Source organism: Oryctolagus cuniculus, chromosome 10 (assembly GCF_051225735.1).
Source record: "Oryctolagus cuniculus isolate XC-2025 breed Fujian yellow rabbit chromosome 10, ASM5122573v1, whole genome shotgun sequence".
Classification (NCBI taxonomy): domain Eukaryota; kingdom Metazoa; phylum Chordata; class Mammalia; order Lagomorpha; family Leporidae; genus Oryctolagus; species Oryctolagus cuniculus.
The window spans coordinates 41704868-41721217 of NC_142876.1; the positions used below are offsets into that span (position 1 = coordinate 41704868).

General features: G+C 41.7%; 1 protein-coding gene across 6 annotated transcripts in view; it reads right to left on the minus strand.

Annotated features, from left to right (window-relative positions):
• Positions 1 to 16350, minus strand: part of ELP2 (elongator acetyltransferase complex subunit 2) — a 41369-nt gene that overhangs the window by 17361 nt on the left and 7658 nt on the right. For all 6 annotated transcript variants that reach the window (XR_016214560.1, XR_016214561.1, XR_011379350.2 and 3 more), the window contains exons 4-13: positions 12619 to 12775; positions 12240 to 12317; positions 11311 to 11375; positions 10698 to 10764; positions 10076 to 10216; positions 7454 to 7549; positions 6151 to 6251; positions 5835 to 5966; positions 1569 to 1718; positions 611 to 799 (exon numbers count right to left, since the gene is read on the minus strand). Coding sequence is in view for 2 of the 6 variants with exons in the window: in XM_008261210.5 (XP_008259432.3) it covers positions 611 to 799; positions 1569 to 1718; positions 5835 to 5966; positions 6151 to 6251; positions 7454 to 7549; positions 10076 to 10216; positions 10698 to 10764; positions 11311 to 11375; positions 12240 to 12317; positions 12619 to 12775 (1176 nt within the window). In the remaining 4 variants the exon portion in view is untranslated. The remainder of the gene's footprint in view (positions 1 to 610; positions 800 to 1568; positions 1719 to 5834; positions 5967 to 6150; positions 6252 to 7453; positions 7550 to 10075; positions 10217 to 10697; positions 10765 to 11310; positions 11376 to 12239; positions 12318 to 12618; positions 12776 to 16350) is intronic.

Sequence of the window (16350 nt, forward strand, 5' to 3'; positions counted from 1 at the left end):
TGAGAGTGTTCCATATGGGGGCCATAACTAGACACAAACATGAGCAATGTCGATTTAAATCACTATCAACAAAGCATGCTTTATCTCAGACACGAAGAAAAATAAAAAGCATGAAAAAGAGTGATAGGCAGCATTCCTATATGCCTATCCCAACACCTAGAATGGGAGTAAAACCCCAAGGAGAGCAAGATTCTGCAGGATTCCTGTATCTTGGGTCACAGAACTGAGGAGTACCTAGACCATTCCTTTCAAAGAATCCTATAAAATCTCATTTCAATCCCCAGAACTGAAGAGATCCCAAAATTATCTGCCCCCTCCCCATATGTCCAACCATCATTCTCATTCCCATTGTCTTTATTAGAAACAAAGAGAACAGAATCCTTTTTTAAAAAAGGCCTGACAGTGTCTTGAACTCATTTGTTAAACAAATTTCTGATTTCAACATTTAAACAACTAAATATCACAGGGCACACAAAAAGTTTGTCAAACAAATAACAGCTGATATGCTTCCCTTTCTAACCTTATAATACACCTGCAGGTTGACATACAAATTTTTTACATTCAAAATAATTTGACCAATTTAAATAAAACATTGGGGGGGAATACTCACATTGCAAAGTACTTGATTCAGTGATTGTCCTGTAATGATACAAAAATTTTCCACAAAATTCCGAGGTGCAGAAAAAACTCTAAGAACTTTTTCATCTGCTCCAGACACAAACTGAAACCGATTAATCATTGTCAAACATTTCAGGTCATAACCATGTATCTGAGGCCTTGCAATTTCATGCCAAGTCACCTAGGTATTAAAAAAAGTTTAAAAAAAAAAGGAACACTTTTAAAAACTCAAATTATTTTCATTTAGCAAAACATGAGATGCAAACTTACTACTATGAAGCTATGATCACAAGGCAAATTCATTCATAAACAACTAGGCAGTATCAGCATCAAATCACTAAGATTCATGGGAAACCACTCCAAATCATTTGACTTGGTTTTTAGTTGACTATAGGTGTTTCTACAAATGTGCTCAACTTCATTCATCTGAATCTATCATGTATTATCAAAGCAGTAATGTCAGCATCAAATCTCATTAGCTCTCACGGACTGAGCCATAGCCAACGCTGCGAAATTTTGTCTAATACTAAGGCCGAGGATCCTGGTTTTCTCTACCACACAGGAGCTCAATGGCTTACTAGCAATAAAGCTTTATGGTGATTGTTTTGACCACAAGACACAGCACTTTAACAGGAAACAGACATGCATCCATTTTGACAAAAAACATCTGAATTACTGTTCGCATTATACAAAGAGTAGGTGTTATGTTTAAGTTTTTAAGAAAATGCCAAACTACTGCCCAGAATGGCTGTCATTTTGCATTCCCACTAGCAATGTCTGAAAGCTGTGGTTATCCTGCATCCTTACTGGCACTGCTTATTGTCAGTATTTGTTACTGTACCCTCTGTAAGGTAAATACTTGTTACTGCACCCTTGTCCAAGGTTTTCCTGCTGCCACTCTCCATGTGCTCACAAAGGCATTTTAAAGAGCCAGTAGGATGGCATTTTACCTGAGATTCACCTTTTCTCTTCCAGGGAGCAAAAAGTCGTGTTGTCTGATCAGTACCGACGGTGACAATAAATTCTCCTTCTGGATCCCACACTAGGTCCTGGACACCATCAAAGTGTCCCGAAATGACAATCTCTGGAGTCCACTCCCTCTGCAATGAAAGTTCATGACACATATCAAAATAATCAGACTCCACCACTCAAAATAAAGTACTCATGTCCAACAGCAAGACTGAATGAAGCCTCCTAGCAAGATGAAAAGCTAAGTATACAAGATGGGACCATAAAACATTAGGGTCATTTTCCAATCAACCGTAAGAAAACATAGATATTCCCAAATACATTATATCCTTTAAAAAAAAAACCTTGAGGCCGGCATTGTGGCACAGATGGTTGATCTGCCGCCTGCAATGCAAGCATCCCATATGGACAGTGGTTTGATACCTGGCTGTTCTACTTCTGATCCAGCTCCCTGTTGATGCACCTGGGAAAGCAGTGGAAGATGGCCCAAGTTCTTGGGCCCCTGTACCCATGTGGGAGACCTGGAGGGAGCTCCTGGCTCCTTACTTCTGCCTGGCCCAGCCCTAGCCATTGTGGCAATTTGGGGAGTGAACCAGTGGATGGAAGATCTCTCTGTCTCTCCTCTCTCTCTGTAACTTTGCCTTTCAGGTGAATAAAGTGGATCTTTAAAATAAATAAAGCAGAACCTTGTGAAGTTCCCTTCGTTCATCTGAATGTCTCTTAGCAGCCAGACATGATTTCAGCCTTGCATATTTTGATGAACTGTTCTGTAAAACAGTGTTACAATAACAGCACCCACCTCATTGGGCTGTCGGGAAGATTAAATCAGTTTATACTCAAAGTATACAGAAGAATGTCAGCAAATACTAAGTACTATGTATTTGTTAAACTAAACACTAAAGAAAAAGTGCTGTGTAAAATGAGTCAGCTGACTGAGTGTGGACCAATGGCTTTCCTTATTAAATAAAATGAGTTACAGGTGTAAAGGACTAAAGGTTAAATCAAACCTAGTTGGTCCAGGGGCCAGCACTGTGGCATAGCAGGTAAAGCCGCCGCCTGCAGTGCCGGCATCCCATATGGGTGCCGGTTCATGACCTGGCTGCTCCACTTACAATCCAGCTCCCTGCTGATGGTCTGGGAAAACAGGAAAGACGGCCTAAGTCCTTGGGCCCCTGTACCCACATGGGAGACCAGGAAGAAGCTCATCGGTGCAGTTCTGGCCCTTGCGGCCAATTGGGGAGTGAACCAGCAGATGGAAGACCTCTCTCTCTCTCTCTCTCTCTCTCTGCCTTTCTGTGTAACTCTGACTTTCAAATAAATAAATAAATCTTTAAAAAAAAAATAACTTAGTTGGTCCACCTACAAAGGAGCCTGCAAAAGCAACCACATAAACAATCAATGACAGCAAAATACAGAAAACTTGCCTGGTTCACAGAGTATCTTTTTGAACAACCTTGGGTGGTGGCAAAGCTTAACCTTTAAGGGCCAGTGTTGTGGTACAGCAAGTTAAGCCACCACTTTTGATGCCAGCATCCCATATCAAAGCTCCAGTTAGACTTCTTCTTCTGCTTTGTTTTCTTTTTTTAAAAAATAATTTATTTTACTTATTTGAAAGGCAGAGTTATCGAGAGGTGGGGGAGAGACAGAGAGATCTTCCATCCACTGGTTTACTCCCCAGATGGCCATAATGGCCCAGGGGTTGGCCAGGTTGAAGCTAGGAGGCAGGAGCTTCCTCTGGTCTCTCACGTGGGTGCAGGGACCCCAGCACTTGGGTTGTCCTCTGCTGCTTTCCCAGGTGCACTAGCAAGGAGCTGGATGGGAAGTGGAGCAACCAAGAGTCGAATCACTGCCCATCTGGGATGCTGAAACTGCAGGCGGTGGCTTTACTGGCTAGGCCACCACACCAGTCCCCTTGTTCTGCTTCTGACCCAGTTACCTGATATTGCTCCTGGGAAAGCAGCAGATGATGGCCAAGGTGCTTGGGCCCCCAGCTTTGACCTGATCCAGCCCCAGCTATTGTAGCCATTTGGGGAATGAACCAGCAGATGGAGGATCAATCACTCTCTCTCTCTCTCTCACTCTCTACGTGTATCTCTCCCTCTCTCTCTGTCATCCTGCCTTTCAAATAAATAAATAAAACTTCAAAATAAAAAATTTTGACCTTTAGAGGAGAACTACATTTGTATGAATAGTGAACAGATCATTCAATGCCAAGTCTGATGAATACAGTCAGTGATTAAACTATGCTATTTCTGGCCAAAAGAAAATAAAAGGGCTGTTTCAAAGAAATCATATTAATTTCCTCTGTGACACAAAAACTATTCTAAAATTAGCATTAAAGGGCATTTACAAAAAGTTCTGAGCAATGCAGAGCACGTTTGGACTAATAATAGTTCGCCACCATAACAGTACTAAAGGGCAATCCTTGCTTTTTAAAAACAAGTCTTGCTGGGCTCCAATTTATCAACAAAATTTGAGAATGCTTTCTTGTCACATGTTGTCAGCTAACATCAAGCCCTGTTGGCAATATCAGGACCAACGGGAAGATCTCAGAAGAGTCAGATGCCAAGCTGAAGGAGATTGTATGTAACAAACTTCTTGGCAGGATTTGAAGCTTAAACTCATATGGATTCACATCAAATACTGGTTTGGTTTGATTGTTTCTTCTAGTAAAATCAATTCCATTTGTAAACGGAATACTCTCATACTCCTCATGTACAGAAGTCATGTTAAAAATAAAAGTTCCATGTTGCTTGGTGAAAAAAAAAAAAAAAAAACCAGTCTTGACTGTAACAAATGTATCCCTTGGGTGAGGGATGTTGACAGTGGGGAAGGCTACATGCACACAGCCGTGAGGTTATGTGGCACTCTCTGTACTTTGTGCTCATTTGGTTATTATCCTAAAACTGCTCTAAAAACGTCTACTTATAAATCAAATCACATCAATACTTGCTAAGTCAAATTATAAGCACAATTAAAGCAAAATTCTTTCTCCTTATTCATCTGATGCTTTTTTTCTATTAAGGCCTACAAAGACGACCTGAATTAAAGAAACAAAATTTATCTTTACAAATATTTGTTACTCTAAAAATATCATAGCTAATGACTGATTGGTTCATTTGACAGTGGAAATAATCTTGAAGGTCAAGTCCAATAGGAGGACACAAGAGAAAGAGTAACCTACCCGCAAAATTTAACAAGTCACAACCTTACAGGTGAAATGACTTCCACAAAGACTACAAACTAAGTTATGGAACTCTATGAAGTGTGACTTTTTAAAGCCATCAGATGCACATTCAGAATCTGCTGAGCCACATTTCATTCAATGTTCTTATTTCTTTAATTTATAAAACATCCATTATGTGTCAGGCCATGGTTTTCGTACTATACGAATATTAACTCAGTATCACTTGATACTTCAACAATAGTGCAAAAGTAAATACTTTTAGAAAAGCTTCGTTTTTACTGAGTGTAAATACAGTATAAAATCTACAGAAATAAGTGTTGTCACTTAAATGCCTCTGTTATGTTTTTGCACAGTGATACTAAGTAAATAGTATGCTAGGTTTCCATTAGGATTCACTGTTTTGGATTAGAAATGCTTTATTTAAAAGCACTTTTCTGGTACAGGCATTTGGCATAGTGGTTAAGAAGCAGCTTGGGTGGTTGGCATTATGGTATAGTGGGTTTAGCAGCTGCCTGCAACACCAGCATCCCACATGGGTGCTGGTTCAAGTCCTGGCTGCTCCACTTCCGATACAGCTCCCTTGCCAATGTGCCTGGTAAAGCAGCAGAAGATGGCCTAAGTGCTTAGGCCTCTGCACCAACATAGGAGACCCAGAAGAATCTCCTTGGTTCCTGGCTTCAGGCTGGCCCAGTCTCAGCTGTTGAGGTCAGTGGGCGAGTGAACTAAGCAGATGGAAGATCTCTCTTGTTCAGTCTCTTCCTCTCTCTCCTTAACTGTCCCCACCAAATACATAAATCTTAAAAAAAAAAAGTTGGGATGCTTGCATCCCTTTTTATAATGTATAAGTTCAATTCTTGCCTCTGTTCCCAACTTCAGCCCACTACCAGTGCAGACCCTGGGAAGCAGTGGGGATGGTCCCCATAGTTTGGTCCCTGTCACCCACATGAGAAACCAGAACTGAGTTTCCAGCTCCTGACTTGGGGAGTAAACCAGCAGATGGGAACGCTGTCTGTCTCTTCCTCTGTTTTGAATTTTTAAAAATTATAAATACTATTCTTACCGGGTTAACTGTATTCTGTTTCCAAAGGTGCAATGCTCCATGGAAAGCATGAGCAATGATCATGGAACCATCTTCATTGAATTGGCAATCATAAAATCCTAGAGTATTCCCACCTACTTCACCTACTCGAACCTATACAAAAATAGACAGAAAACAATTCTCAATATGGAAATCATTAATTCCAGAGACTGCTGAATCCCCACTCACTTAAGGTACACAAAGAGTGAAAATTTGTACCTCTAGGAATACAGAGTCAGGATTTAATATCCAGTTAGTAAAACTCAATTTTCTGTTCCTTAAACAGCAGTAGTTTTACCTGTTCCAGCCAAACTCCTGACTCCTCATCTGGAGCCCACAGAATCATGGTTTTATCCATTGAGGCAGACAACAATCTCATTGGATGCTGTAGAACACCATCTAAAGAATAAAAACTAATGCCTCTTAGGTGACCAATAAGCACTGTATTCATAGATTATCAGAAGAAAACAACATGGGCACTTGCAGCATTATTTGTAATAGCAAATATGTGCAAACACATAGGTCTATCACAGAAAGAACAGATACATAAGTTGCGGTAAATTCAGACAATGGAATGTTGTAGTGCTATAAAAATAAATTACAAAAGCTACATGAATCAACATGGACACATCTGCCTAAAATATGTTAAGCTAAAAAGGTAAATTGTAAAATGATAAATACTTATTGATAATCAGGTTTGGATCATTGTGAAACAATACTATTTGTGGCTGCACAAATGTGTAATAAAATATAAAGACATGCTGGGAATGATATGTCCTGAGCTCAGTACTGTAGCTGCCTCTAGAGGAGGTTCCAAAGAACACCCAAGGGTTCTCCACTCCTACAGTACCCAGTTTACTTAAAAAACGAAATAAAACTGCAGCACAATGAAATAGGAGCTGACTGCTGACTGCCATTCTTGTCTTGGGGAAGGAGCTGGGGAAGAATGTGATGCCATGCTCTGCTCAGCTCCGCAACCTGCCCCAGCGTGGGCTAGCACAGAACCACCACTCCACAAATGGAGGCTGAGGGTGAAACAAAGGGCAGAGGGGCTGGCGCTGTGACATAGTAGGTTAAGCCTCTGCCTCTGCCTGAGGCACCCGCATCCTATATTGGTGCCAGTTCAAGTCCTGGCTGCTCCACTTCCAACCCAGCTCCCTGCTAATGACCTGGGAAAACCTCTCAAACAAACAAATCTCTCTTAAAAAAAAAAAAAAAAAAAAAAAAAAGATAGGCAGAGAGAGTCCTGCTTTTTCATAAATAATGTAGCTCAGTATTAATGATTGTATTACTAATGGTAAAGTTACCAATGAAGTTGGTTTGAGAGTCGATAGTTTTAAAAATCTCTTTATGACAAGGTGAAAACTTTGAGAAAGAGTTACTGGGGGTGTGGCAGTTTTGGCATCATGGCAAGAATCATATCTTCCCCAGTTACAAGGTACTTTTCGGTGGAACTGAGTGTCCAGAACACCAGGAATGTAGCTGTTGTACTTGCCAACTTAAAAACATCTTGTATTTGAGATTTCTGACCATATCAAAAAAAACACACCCTCCACTTCGTCTGGTTAGATCTAAGGGACAGGTCGGCATCTTCTTCCTACCTTTGTAGAATGAAGGCTGCCAGTGGACTGCATTTACCCAGTTTTCGTGACCAGCTAGCACAGTCTCCAGAGTAACCGCAAATGCTGTCTTAATGCCTAGAACAAAAGCATGAAGGGATTTTTTTCCCTCAAAGTTCTTCTAAAAAAGAACGTTTTCACAGCTAAACCAATTGTCCAATTACATAAACAGAAATTAGAATAAAACATGACAAGGTCAACAAAAACAGCGTGCATTCTAAATTTCATTAACCTCATTCACTGTTTGAAATTACAGGCCATAAAAGTAAAAAAACAAAAAATAAATAAAATCACATGATGAAAAGTTCTAAAAATAAAATTTTCTCTACACTTTTTGCTGGTCACAAATGTTAAGAAACACAATGTATTTTCCAAATCATCAAAACAACTGTTTTTACACTGCAATTAAAAAGCAAAACCAGACATGTCAGACTCTTTGTGAGCCTCATTCATTATCAGGATGTAATAGCCTAAAATACCGTTTAAAGAAACATAAGATAAATGCAGAAATAAAAGAAACAAAAAATAAATACTTCGATCTTTCAAATCAATTAATGAAAATAGCAAAAAAAAATTTGTATTTGGGTACAGTTTATACTCAGCAAGCTGATTAAATCATTTCTTGGTTCTCCCCTTAAAACTGTGTTACTGAAATGTCAACTAATGAGCTTTATAACCAAGATGAGTTATAGTAACAAAGAACAGTTTACTGGGGGCCAGTGCTGTGGTGCAGTGGGTTAAAGCCCTGGCCTGAAGTGCCGGCATCACAAATGGGCACTGGTTCGAGACCCAGCTGCTATACTTCCCATCCAGCTCTCTGCTATGGCCTAGGGAAGCAGTAGAGAATGGCCCAAGTCCTTGGGCCCCTGGACCCGCATGGGAGACCCAGTAGAAGCTCCTGCTCCTGGCTTCAGATTGGTGCTGCTCTGGCCATTGCAGCCATCTGGGGAGTGAACCAGTGGATGGAAGATCCTCCCCCGCCCCCACTCTGCTGCTCCTCTCTCTGTGTAACTCTGACTTTTGAATAAATAAATAAATCTTTATTAAAAAAAAAAAACAGTTTACTGATATGAACAATGCTTGCTAAAGACTAACTGTGGGGGGCTGGTGCCAAGGTGCACTTGGTTAATCCTCTGCCTGCGGCGCCAGCATCCTATATAGGTGTTGGTTCTAGCCCCAGTGGCTCCTCTTCCAGCCCAGCTCTCTGCTGTGGCCCGGGATAGCAGTGGAAGATGGCCCAAGTGCTTGGGTCCCTGCACCCGCATGGGAGACCAGGAAGAAGCACCCGGCTCCTGGCTTCAGATGGGCGCAGCCCCAGCCATTGCAGCCATTTGGAGAGTGAACCAATGGGAGGAAGACCTTTCTCTCTGTCTCTCTCTCTCTCTCTCTCTCGCTGTCTGTAACTCTACCTGTCAAATAAACAAATAAAATCTTAAAGAAAAAAAAAAAAAGACTGTGTAATTCAGATACATATTCCCCCAAAACCTCCTTCAAATAGGAGACTCCAACAGGATCTACCACATAGGAGTACTGCTTTAATGCCAATCAGGAAATCAGAAGTACATATACTATTCAAGAATAGGGATTTGGCATGTCTCATGAATGTATTCCAACAAAAAGATAAATAATTCACATTGCTCCTTTAGGTCATCCTATGCTAAAACTACAATTTTAGTACCATTTTATAAACTAAATTATTGAGAAACATTAAATATTACTTTTTAGCAATTTAAAAAACTCTTACTAATAAGGTTAAATGAAAAATATGTTTAATAAATGAAAAATGACTTACTCTTGGGGCAGGAGCTGTGGTAAAGCAAATTAAGCTGCCATTTGCTATGCACACATTGCTTATCAAAGTACAAGGGACTGAGTCCTGCCTCTGCTTCCAATCCAATTTCTTGCTGGTGTGCACACTGGCAGGCAAAAGATGATGGCTCAAGCACTTGGGTCCCTGACACCCATGTGTGAAAACCAGATGAACCTCTTGGCTAGTGGCTTTTGCCTGGTCCAAACCTAACTATTGTGGGCATTTGAGGAGTAAACCATCAAATGGAAGATCTCTCTTTTTCCCTCTCCCTCACTCTTTCAAATAAATAAAAATAAATAAACTTTAAAAAAAAAATTCAGGGGCCAGAGCTGTGGCACAGAGGCTTAAAGCCTGGGCCTGCAGTGCTGGCATCCCATATGGGTGCCAGTTCAAGTCCTAACTGCTCCACTTCCAATCCAGCTCCCTGCTAATGCACCTGGGAAAGCAGCAGAGGATGGTCCAAGTCCTTGGGCCCCTGCAACCACATAGGAGACCTGGAAGAAGCACCCTGCTCCTGGCTTCAGACTGGCTCAGCTCTGGCCATTGTAGCCATTTGGGGAGTGAACCAACTGATGGAAGACCCCTCTCTCTCTCTCTGGAACTCTTCCAAATAAACAAAATAAATCTTTAAAAAAAAAAGATTCATCCTCACAGAAAAATGTATAGTATTGGTTTCACGTAGGGATTTGACAATTTTGAAAAACTAACCTTACAGAAAAGTGCAGTAAAATAGATAAATGAACCAGTTAGACGACTTAAGTATTGTTACATCAAATGTTTCTATTATTACTCACTTTCATTTTCTATAGTAAAAGTATTTTCCTTCAGCCTTATAGTGTCATCATCCTGAGTTCCTGAAGATGTTGATTTCATATAGAGCTTCCATACTCTTATCAGGCAATCTTGCGAACAGCTTGCTAGGAAAAGATCACTACCTAATTAAAAAATAAATTTTATTAATTTTAAAACATGGTATTCTTAAATATAAGTCTTTCTCTTCTATATTATGCACATTTCTAGATTCCAAGGGAAAAAAAAACTGTTGCCTTACCCTTCATTCATCTGACCTGTGTTCCTTTGTTGTAACATTGATAAACACAAATTCAACACTTACAAATAAATAAATGTTATAACATGCAGTACTCTTATAAACAGTCTACTAAGTTCTACAAGGAAATTTAAAAAAATGTTTGTATGTGGACAATTCAGCTAGCATTACCTTATAAATAAATACAAGTTTGTTTCATCCTCTACCACCCAATTAATAGTTAACAGAGGGGATAAATATCCTTTTTCTAACTGGGACAACAGAAAAATGTAACAAGGAAACTTATAAATTAAAGCAAGAGGCTGCTCTCTTGGACATTACACACATTTCTCTCCACTATACATGCTTTAGCAAAATTTCATACTGACCAAAGGATGCCCACTCCACGCCTCTTATCCAATCCTCGTGTCCACAGAGAAGAAGCATTTTCTGAAACTAGCAAGATGATAAAAATCACTGGGCTTGAAGTATATCAGTGATTTCATTCGGTCTCAGCCAGTGCTACTGCATCAATTTTACTGGAAACACTATTTGAATAGATATAGGATAAAGTACTCATTTGGGAATGAAAAGAATCTCATGATATAAAAGCTAACTTGCAGTGGCGCAGAGGGTTAAAGCCCTAGCATGCAGCACTAGCATATCCTATGGGTATCAGTCCAAGTCCCAGCTGTTCCACTTCCGATCCAGCTCCTGGCTAATACTCCTGGGAAAGCAGCAGATGATGGTCTAACTCCTTGGGCCCCTGCACCTACATGGGAGACCCAGAAGTTTGTGGCTCCTGGCTTCGGACTGACTCAGCTCTGGCCGTTGAGCCAATTGGGGAGTGAACCAGCGAATGGAAGACCTCAATCTCTCTCTCTCTCTCTGCTTCTCCTTCTCTCTCTGTGTAACTCTGACTTTCAAATAAATAAATAAATCTTTAAAAAAATATGTAAATAAACAGAAAATCCTAGACTCTTAATAAACAGAATTAGTTACCTGGTCATTTTGTTGAACAAACAAGTGAATTCTGCAGTCATCATCACCACACGCCAATATTGGTACTGGGGGGAGAAACAGGCTTCCCTGTGATTATTCCACCATATGTTGATTAGCACCTACACTGGCTTCTAAGCTCTAGGTAAAGAATCCTGACTGTGGGGCCGGGCGCTGTGGCATGGCAGGTTAACACCCTGGCCTGAAGCGCCAGCATCCCATATGGGTGCTGGTTCGAGACCCGGCTGCTCCACTTCCCATCCAGCTCTCTGCTATGGCCTGGGAAAGCAGTAGAAAATGGCCCAAGTCCTTGGGCACCTGCACCCATGCAGGAGACCCGGAAGAAGCTCCTGGCTCCTGGCTTCAGATCAGCATAGCTCAGACCATTGCGGCCAACTGGGGAGTGAACCACTGGACAGAAGACTTCTCTCTCTCTCTCTGCCTCTCCTCTCTCTGTGTAACTCTGACTTTCAAATAAACAAAATAAATCTTAAAAAAAAAAAAAAAAAAAGAATCCTGACTGCTTTTATTTCCCACCCCAGTGAACAAATAAATCAAAGTACTCAATAAATAAATTTCTCTAGCAATAAACTGAACACTCTAAAATGTTATACTCAACGGCTACTTGGCAAATAATGACTATGGATCAACTAAGAGTGCTCCTCTCCATTCCACGTCATTTATGACAGAAGGCAGGGAGAAAGAAGCTCAAGAGCAAAAGGGAGCATTCACACCAGTGAGCATGAACCCATCCAAAGAGCTGCTACAAGGCCAGCACCATGGAACAAAAGTATGTTCTCCAAATCTCAACTTGTTTCATGTTTAGATACAAATTAAGACCTAATACATTTCTTGTCGGTTCTGGTCGTTTGGACATATGCAAATATAGTACTCTTTTAATAAGTATAATAAATATTGAGCAAGATACTCACCATTAGTATCAGGCAAAAAAGATAAGCAGAGAGCCAGAGCGAATCCATTTTCAAAGTCCAAGGTCTGAAGGCACATTACTAAGAAACAAGAAAAAAAAAAAAAGACCACGAACTCTCCCTGAGCTTATTTAGAGGTAGGGTGGCATCACTGCAGCCTATAAGTTGTCAGGGAGATGGGAAAAATCAGTCCTGAGCTCCCACAGACCCTTTAAAATGAAGTGGCCAAACTCTAATAAGCTTACAGAGAACAAAAGACTCATATGAAAAAAGAAGTAATTTATATTTCCAAACAGTTTCGTGTAGAGGAGCTTTTTTAAAGTACAAAAGAAACAAACAATTGATATTTCAGTTGTCTAGATTAGTATGTCTCCAGACCTACTTTCTGAATCCTTTTTAGACCAAAGTCGAACAGTGGAATCTGACGCTGCAGAAACTATGAGTGTGTCGTGTGCAGTATCCAATGCACCCTTCTGATAAACAGCATGTACCGCATAAACAGGTCCTTCATGGCCATGGAGACGGACTGCTTTTGAAAGCTGAATCAGAAAGAACAACAAAAGCATTATGACTTTAAAAAAAAAAAAAAAAAAAAAAAAAAAGAATGGTCAGTTTCACCGTTATTAAGCTGGAATCACAGGATTAAAGGAAATGTTAAAATGTCTGACCCACAAACAGGTCTCCTAAATTGAAGAGAATGACAGCTTTCAGGAAGTCTGTCTCATCGTGTTATTAATACACAAAAAACACACAGCCTTAGACACAGCAATCTCACAGCTAAGACTCTACCCTGAGGAAATAACAGCACTAGTGTCACACATAATACTAAGAGACAAATGAAGAAGGATATTCACCACCCAGTTCACAATACAGCAAAAAACTACAATAAAACTAAAATCATCAACAGAGAATTGATTAAATTACTGTAGAGGTATATTGTGGCCAATAAAAAAGGATAACAGATAAATGCATGCTTTCCACCATGGAAATAAGATGTCCATGAAATCGACATGTTTAAAGAATAAAGGCCAGCTCTGGGGAATGTTCTCCTTTTGCTTACTCTGATGTTTCCTCATAAATACATTCAGAACATACATTTTGGCAGCAATCCTACATAAGTGCATCACATCATGAGACACTTATCAGTTTGTTCCAGTTGTAGTGAAATCTTAGTAAAGGTTGTATGCTGGCACTGTGGCACAGAAGGGCAAGCCTCCACCTGCAGTGCCGGCTTCCCATGTGGGCGTCGGTTCCAGTCCCAGCTGCTCCACTTCCAATCCAGATCCTTGCTAATGTGCCCAGGAAAGCAGAAGAAGATGCCCAAGTACTTGGACCCGTGCACCCAGAGGGAGACCAGGATGAGGCTCCTGGCTCTTAGCTTTGGCCTGGCCCAGCCCTGACCATTATGGCCATTTGGGGAGTGAACCAACAGATGGTTCTCTCTCTCCACTCGCCGCCCCCCCATCTCTACCTTTCAAATAAATAAACAAATCTTGAAAGAAAAAAAAAAAAAGATCATACCCTCTAGGTTTTTTCACTGTCAACAGTCATTTTTGGTGGGGTGTGTGGTTTAACAGTTAAGATGCTGCCGGGATACCCACATTCTGTACTGGAGTGCCTGGTTTGAGTCGCAGCTCTACCAAGACTCCAGATTCCTGTGAACACAGTCCCTAGAAGGCAGCAGGTGATGGCTCAAGTTGGGTTGCTGCCACCCACATGGGAAACATGTACTGAATTCCCAGCTCCTAGCTTCCAACTGGCCCAGCTCCAGCCACTGTGAGCACCTGGGAAGCAGACAGGAGCTCTCTCTTCTGTCTCTCTCCATCTGCCACTTAAATACATTTTCTAAAAATAAAATAAAATAAAATAAAATAAAGTTTAAATCAAGGCTGGCACTGTTGTACAGTGGGTTAAGCTGCAGCCTATGACACCAGCATCCCATATGAGGGACAGTTCAAATACCAGATACTCCACTTCCAATCCAGCTCCCTGCTAATGGCCTGGGAAAAAGCAGGAGAAGATGGCCAAAGTACTTGGGCCCTTGCACCCATGTGGGATACCCAGAAGCTCCTGGCTCCTGGCTTCAGCCTGATCAATCCCCAGCCATTTGGGAAGTGAACCAAAGATGAAAAATCTCTCCCTCTGTCATTCTGCCTTTCAAATAAACTAATAAAATTTTAATTATAAAAACAATGATGCAAACATCTCAGTACCCTGGCTTAGAAATTAATCCTTTTCAGAGCCGGTGCCGTGGTTCACTTGGTTAATCCTCCGCCTGCAGCGCCGGCATCCCATATGGGCGCCGGGTTCTAGTCCCGGTTGCTCCTCTTCCAGTCCAGCTGTCTACTGTGGCCTGGGAAGGCAGTGGAGGATGGCCCAAGTGCTTGGGCCCCTGTGCCCGCATTGGAGACCTGGAAGAAGCACCTGGCTCCTGGCTTCAGATTGGCGCAGCACCAGCCATAGCGGCCATTTGGGGAGTGAACTAACGGAAGGAAGACCTTTCTCTCTGTCTCTCTCTCTCTCTCGCTGTCTGTAACTCTACCTGTCAAATAAATAATAACATACCACCCCTTCCCTTAAGCCCTCTTATTTCCTTCAACTGTCTTTTAGGCCTTGTATACCCTTTTCTCCTCCTTCCTGTCTGGTCTCACATTCTGTTCATCACTATGCCTGCTGTCTACCTTCCTCTCTACTGACAGGAAGAGACTGGGTGGCATGGAGAAGGTCTTCTAAGTCTCACTTCAAGATCTCAGACAAGAGTGCACAGATACCCCCCTTGTTGGCTCTATCCAAGCCAGAGTGGAGTTTGCTACGTTCCCCTACTTTGGGGCTGTCATTCAAATTTACACCCACCTCCACACCTGCTCTCTCCTTCTAAGGGGAAGTCAGAGTGTCTCGCCAACAATTTACATGCCATGTCTACAAATAAATTCCACGTCTTCTCTCCTGCTTGTCTATTTTTCTTTGTATAACCATTTTCACCCAGGGATCCAAGACAGAATCCTATTGCTTTTTGCTTTGTTTTTGAAGATTTATTTATTTATTTATTTGAAAGTCAGAGAGAGGATCTTCCATCTGCTGATCCACTTCCCAGATGGCTGCAATGGCCAAGGCTCGGTAGTGACGATGCCAGAAGCCAGGTCTCCCATGTGGTTAGCAGGGGCCCAAGTACTTGGGCCATGTACCATTGCTTTTCCCAGGCTATTAGCAAGGAGCTGGATCGGAAGTGGAAAAGCCGAGACATGAACCAATGCCTCAATGCCTATATGAGATATTGGCTTTGCAGCTGGCAGCTTTACCTACTATGCCACAAGGCCAGCCCCAGAATCCTGCTGTTCTTGATTATTTACCCCATCAACCAACTCCCCATCCCTTTAAAAACAACCTAATTGATGGTAAAATCATTTCTCCTTCAAAAATACACGCTGCATCCCTTCCTAGTTTTCTATATTCTAATTCGAAACATGTTTTAAAAGATTTATTTTTGGAGGGCCAGCACTGTGGTATAGTATGTAAAGCTGCCACCTGTAGTGCCAGCATCCAATATGGGCAATGGTTTGAGACCCAGCTGCTCCACTTCCAATTCAGCTCTTTGCTATGGCCTGGGAAAGCAGCAGAAGATGGTCCAAGTCCTTGGGCCCCTGCACTCACATGGGAGACTCAGAAGAAGCTTCAAGCTCCTTACTTTGGACAGTCATTTGGGGAGTGAACCAGTGGATGGAAGACCTCTCTCTCTTTGCCAATGCCTTTCTGTAACTCAAATAAATAAATAAATCTTTATAAAAATTTGTTTTGTTTATTTGAAAGACAAAGTTACAGAGCAAAGAGGAGAGACAGAGAGAGAGGGAGAGAGAGATCTTCCATCCAGTGTTTGACTCCCCACATGGTCACAATGGCCGGGCTGGGCCTGCCTGAAGCCAGGAGCCTAGAGCTTCACCCAGGTCTCCCACGTGGGTGTACGGTCCCAAGCACCTGGGCCATCTTCCACTGTTTTTCCAGGTCATCAGCAGAGAATTGGATCAGAATCGGAGCAACTGGATTGCAAATCGGTGCCCATATGGGATACTAGCATCTCAGGCAGAGGTTTAAACAGCTCGCCACAGCGCCGGCCCCT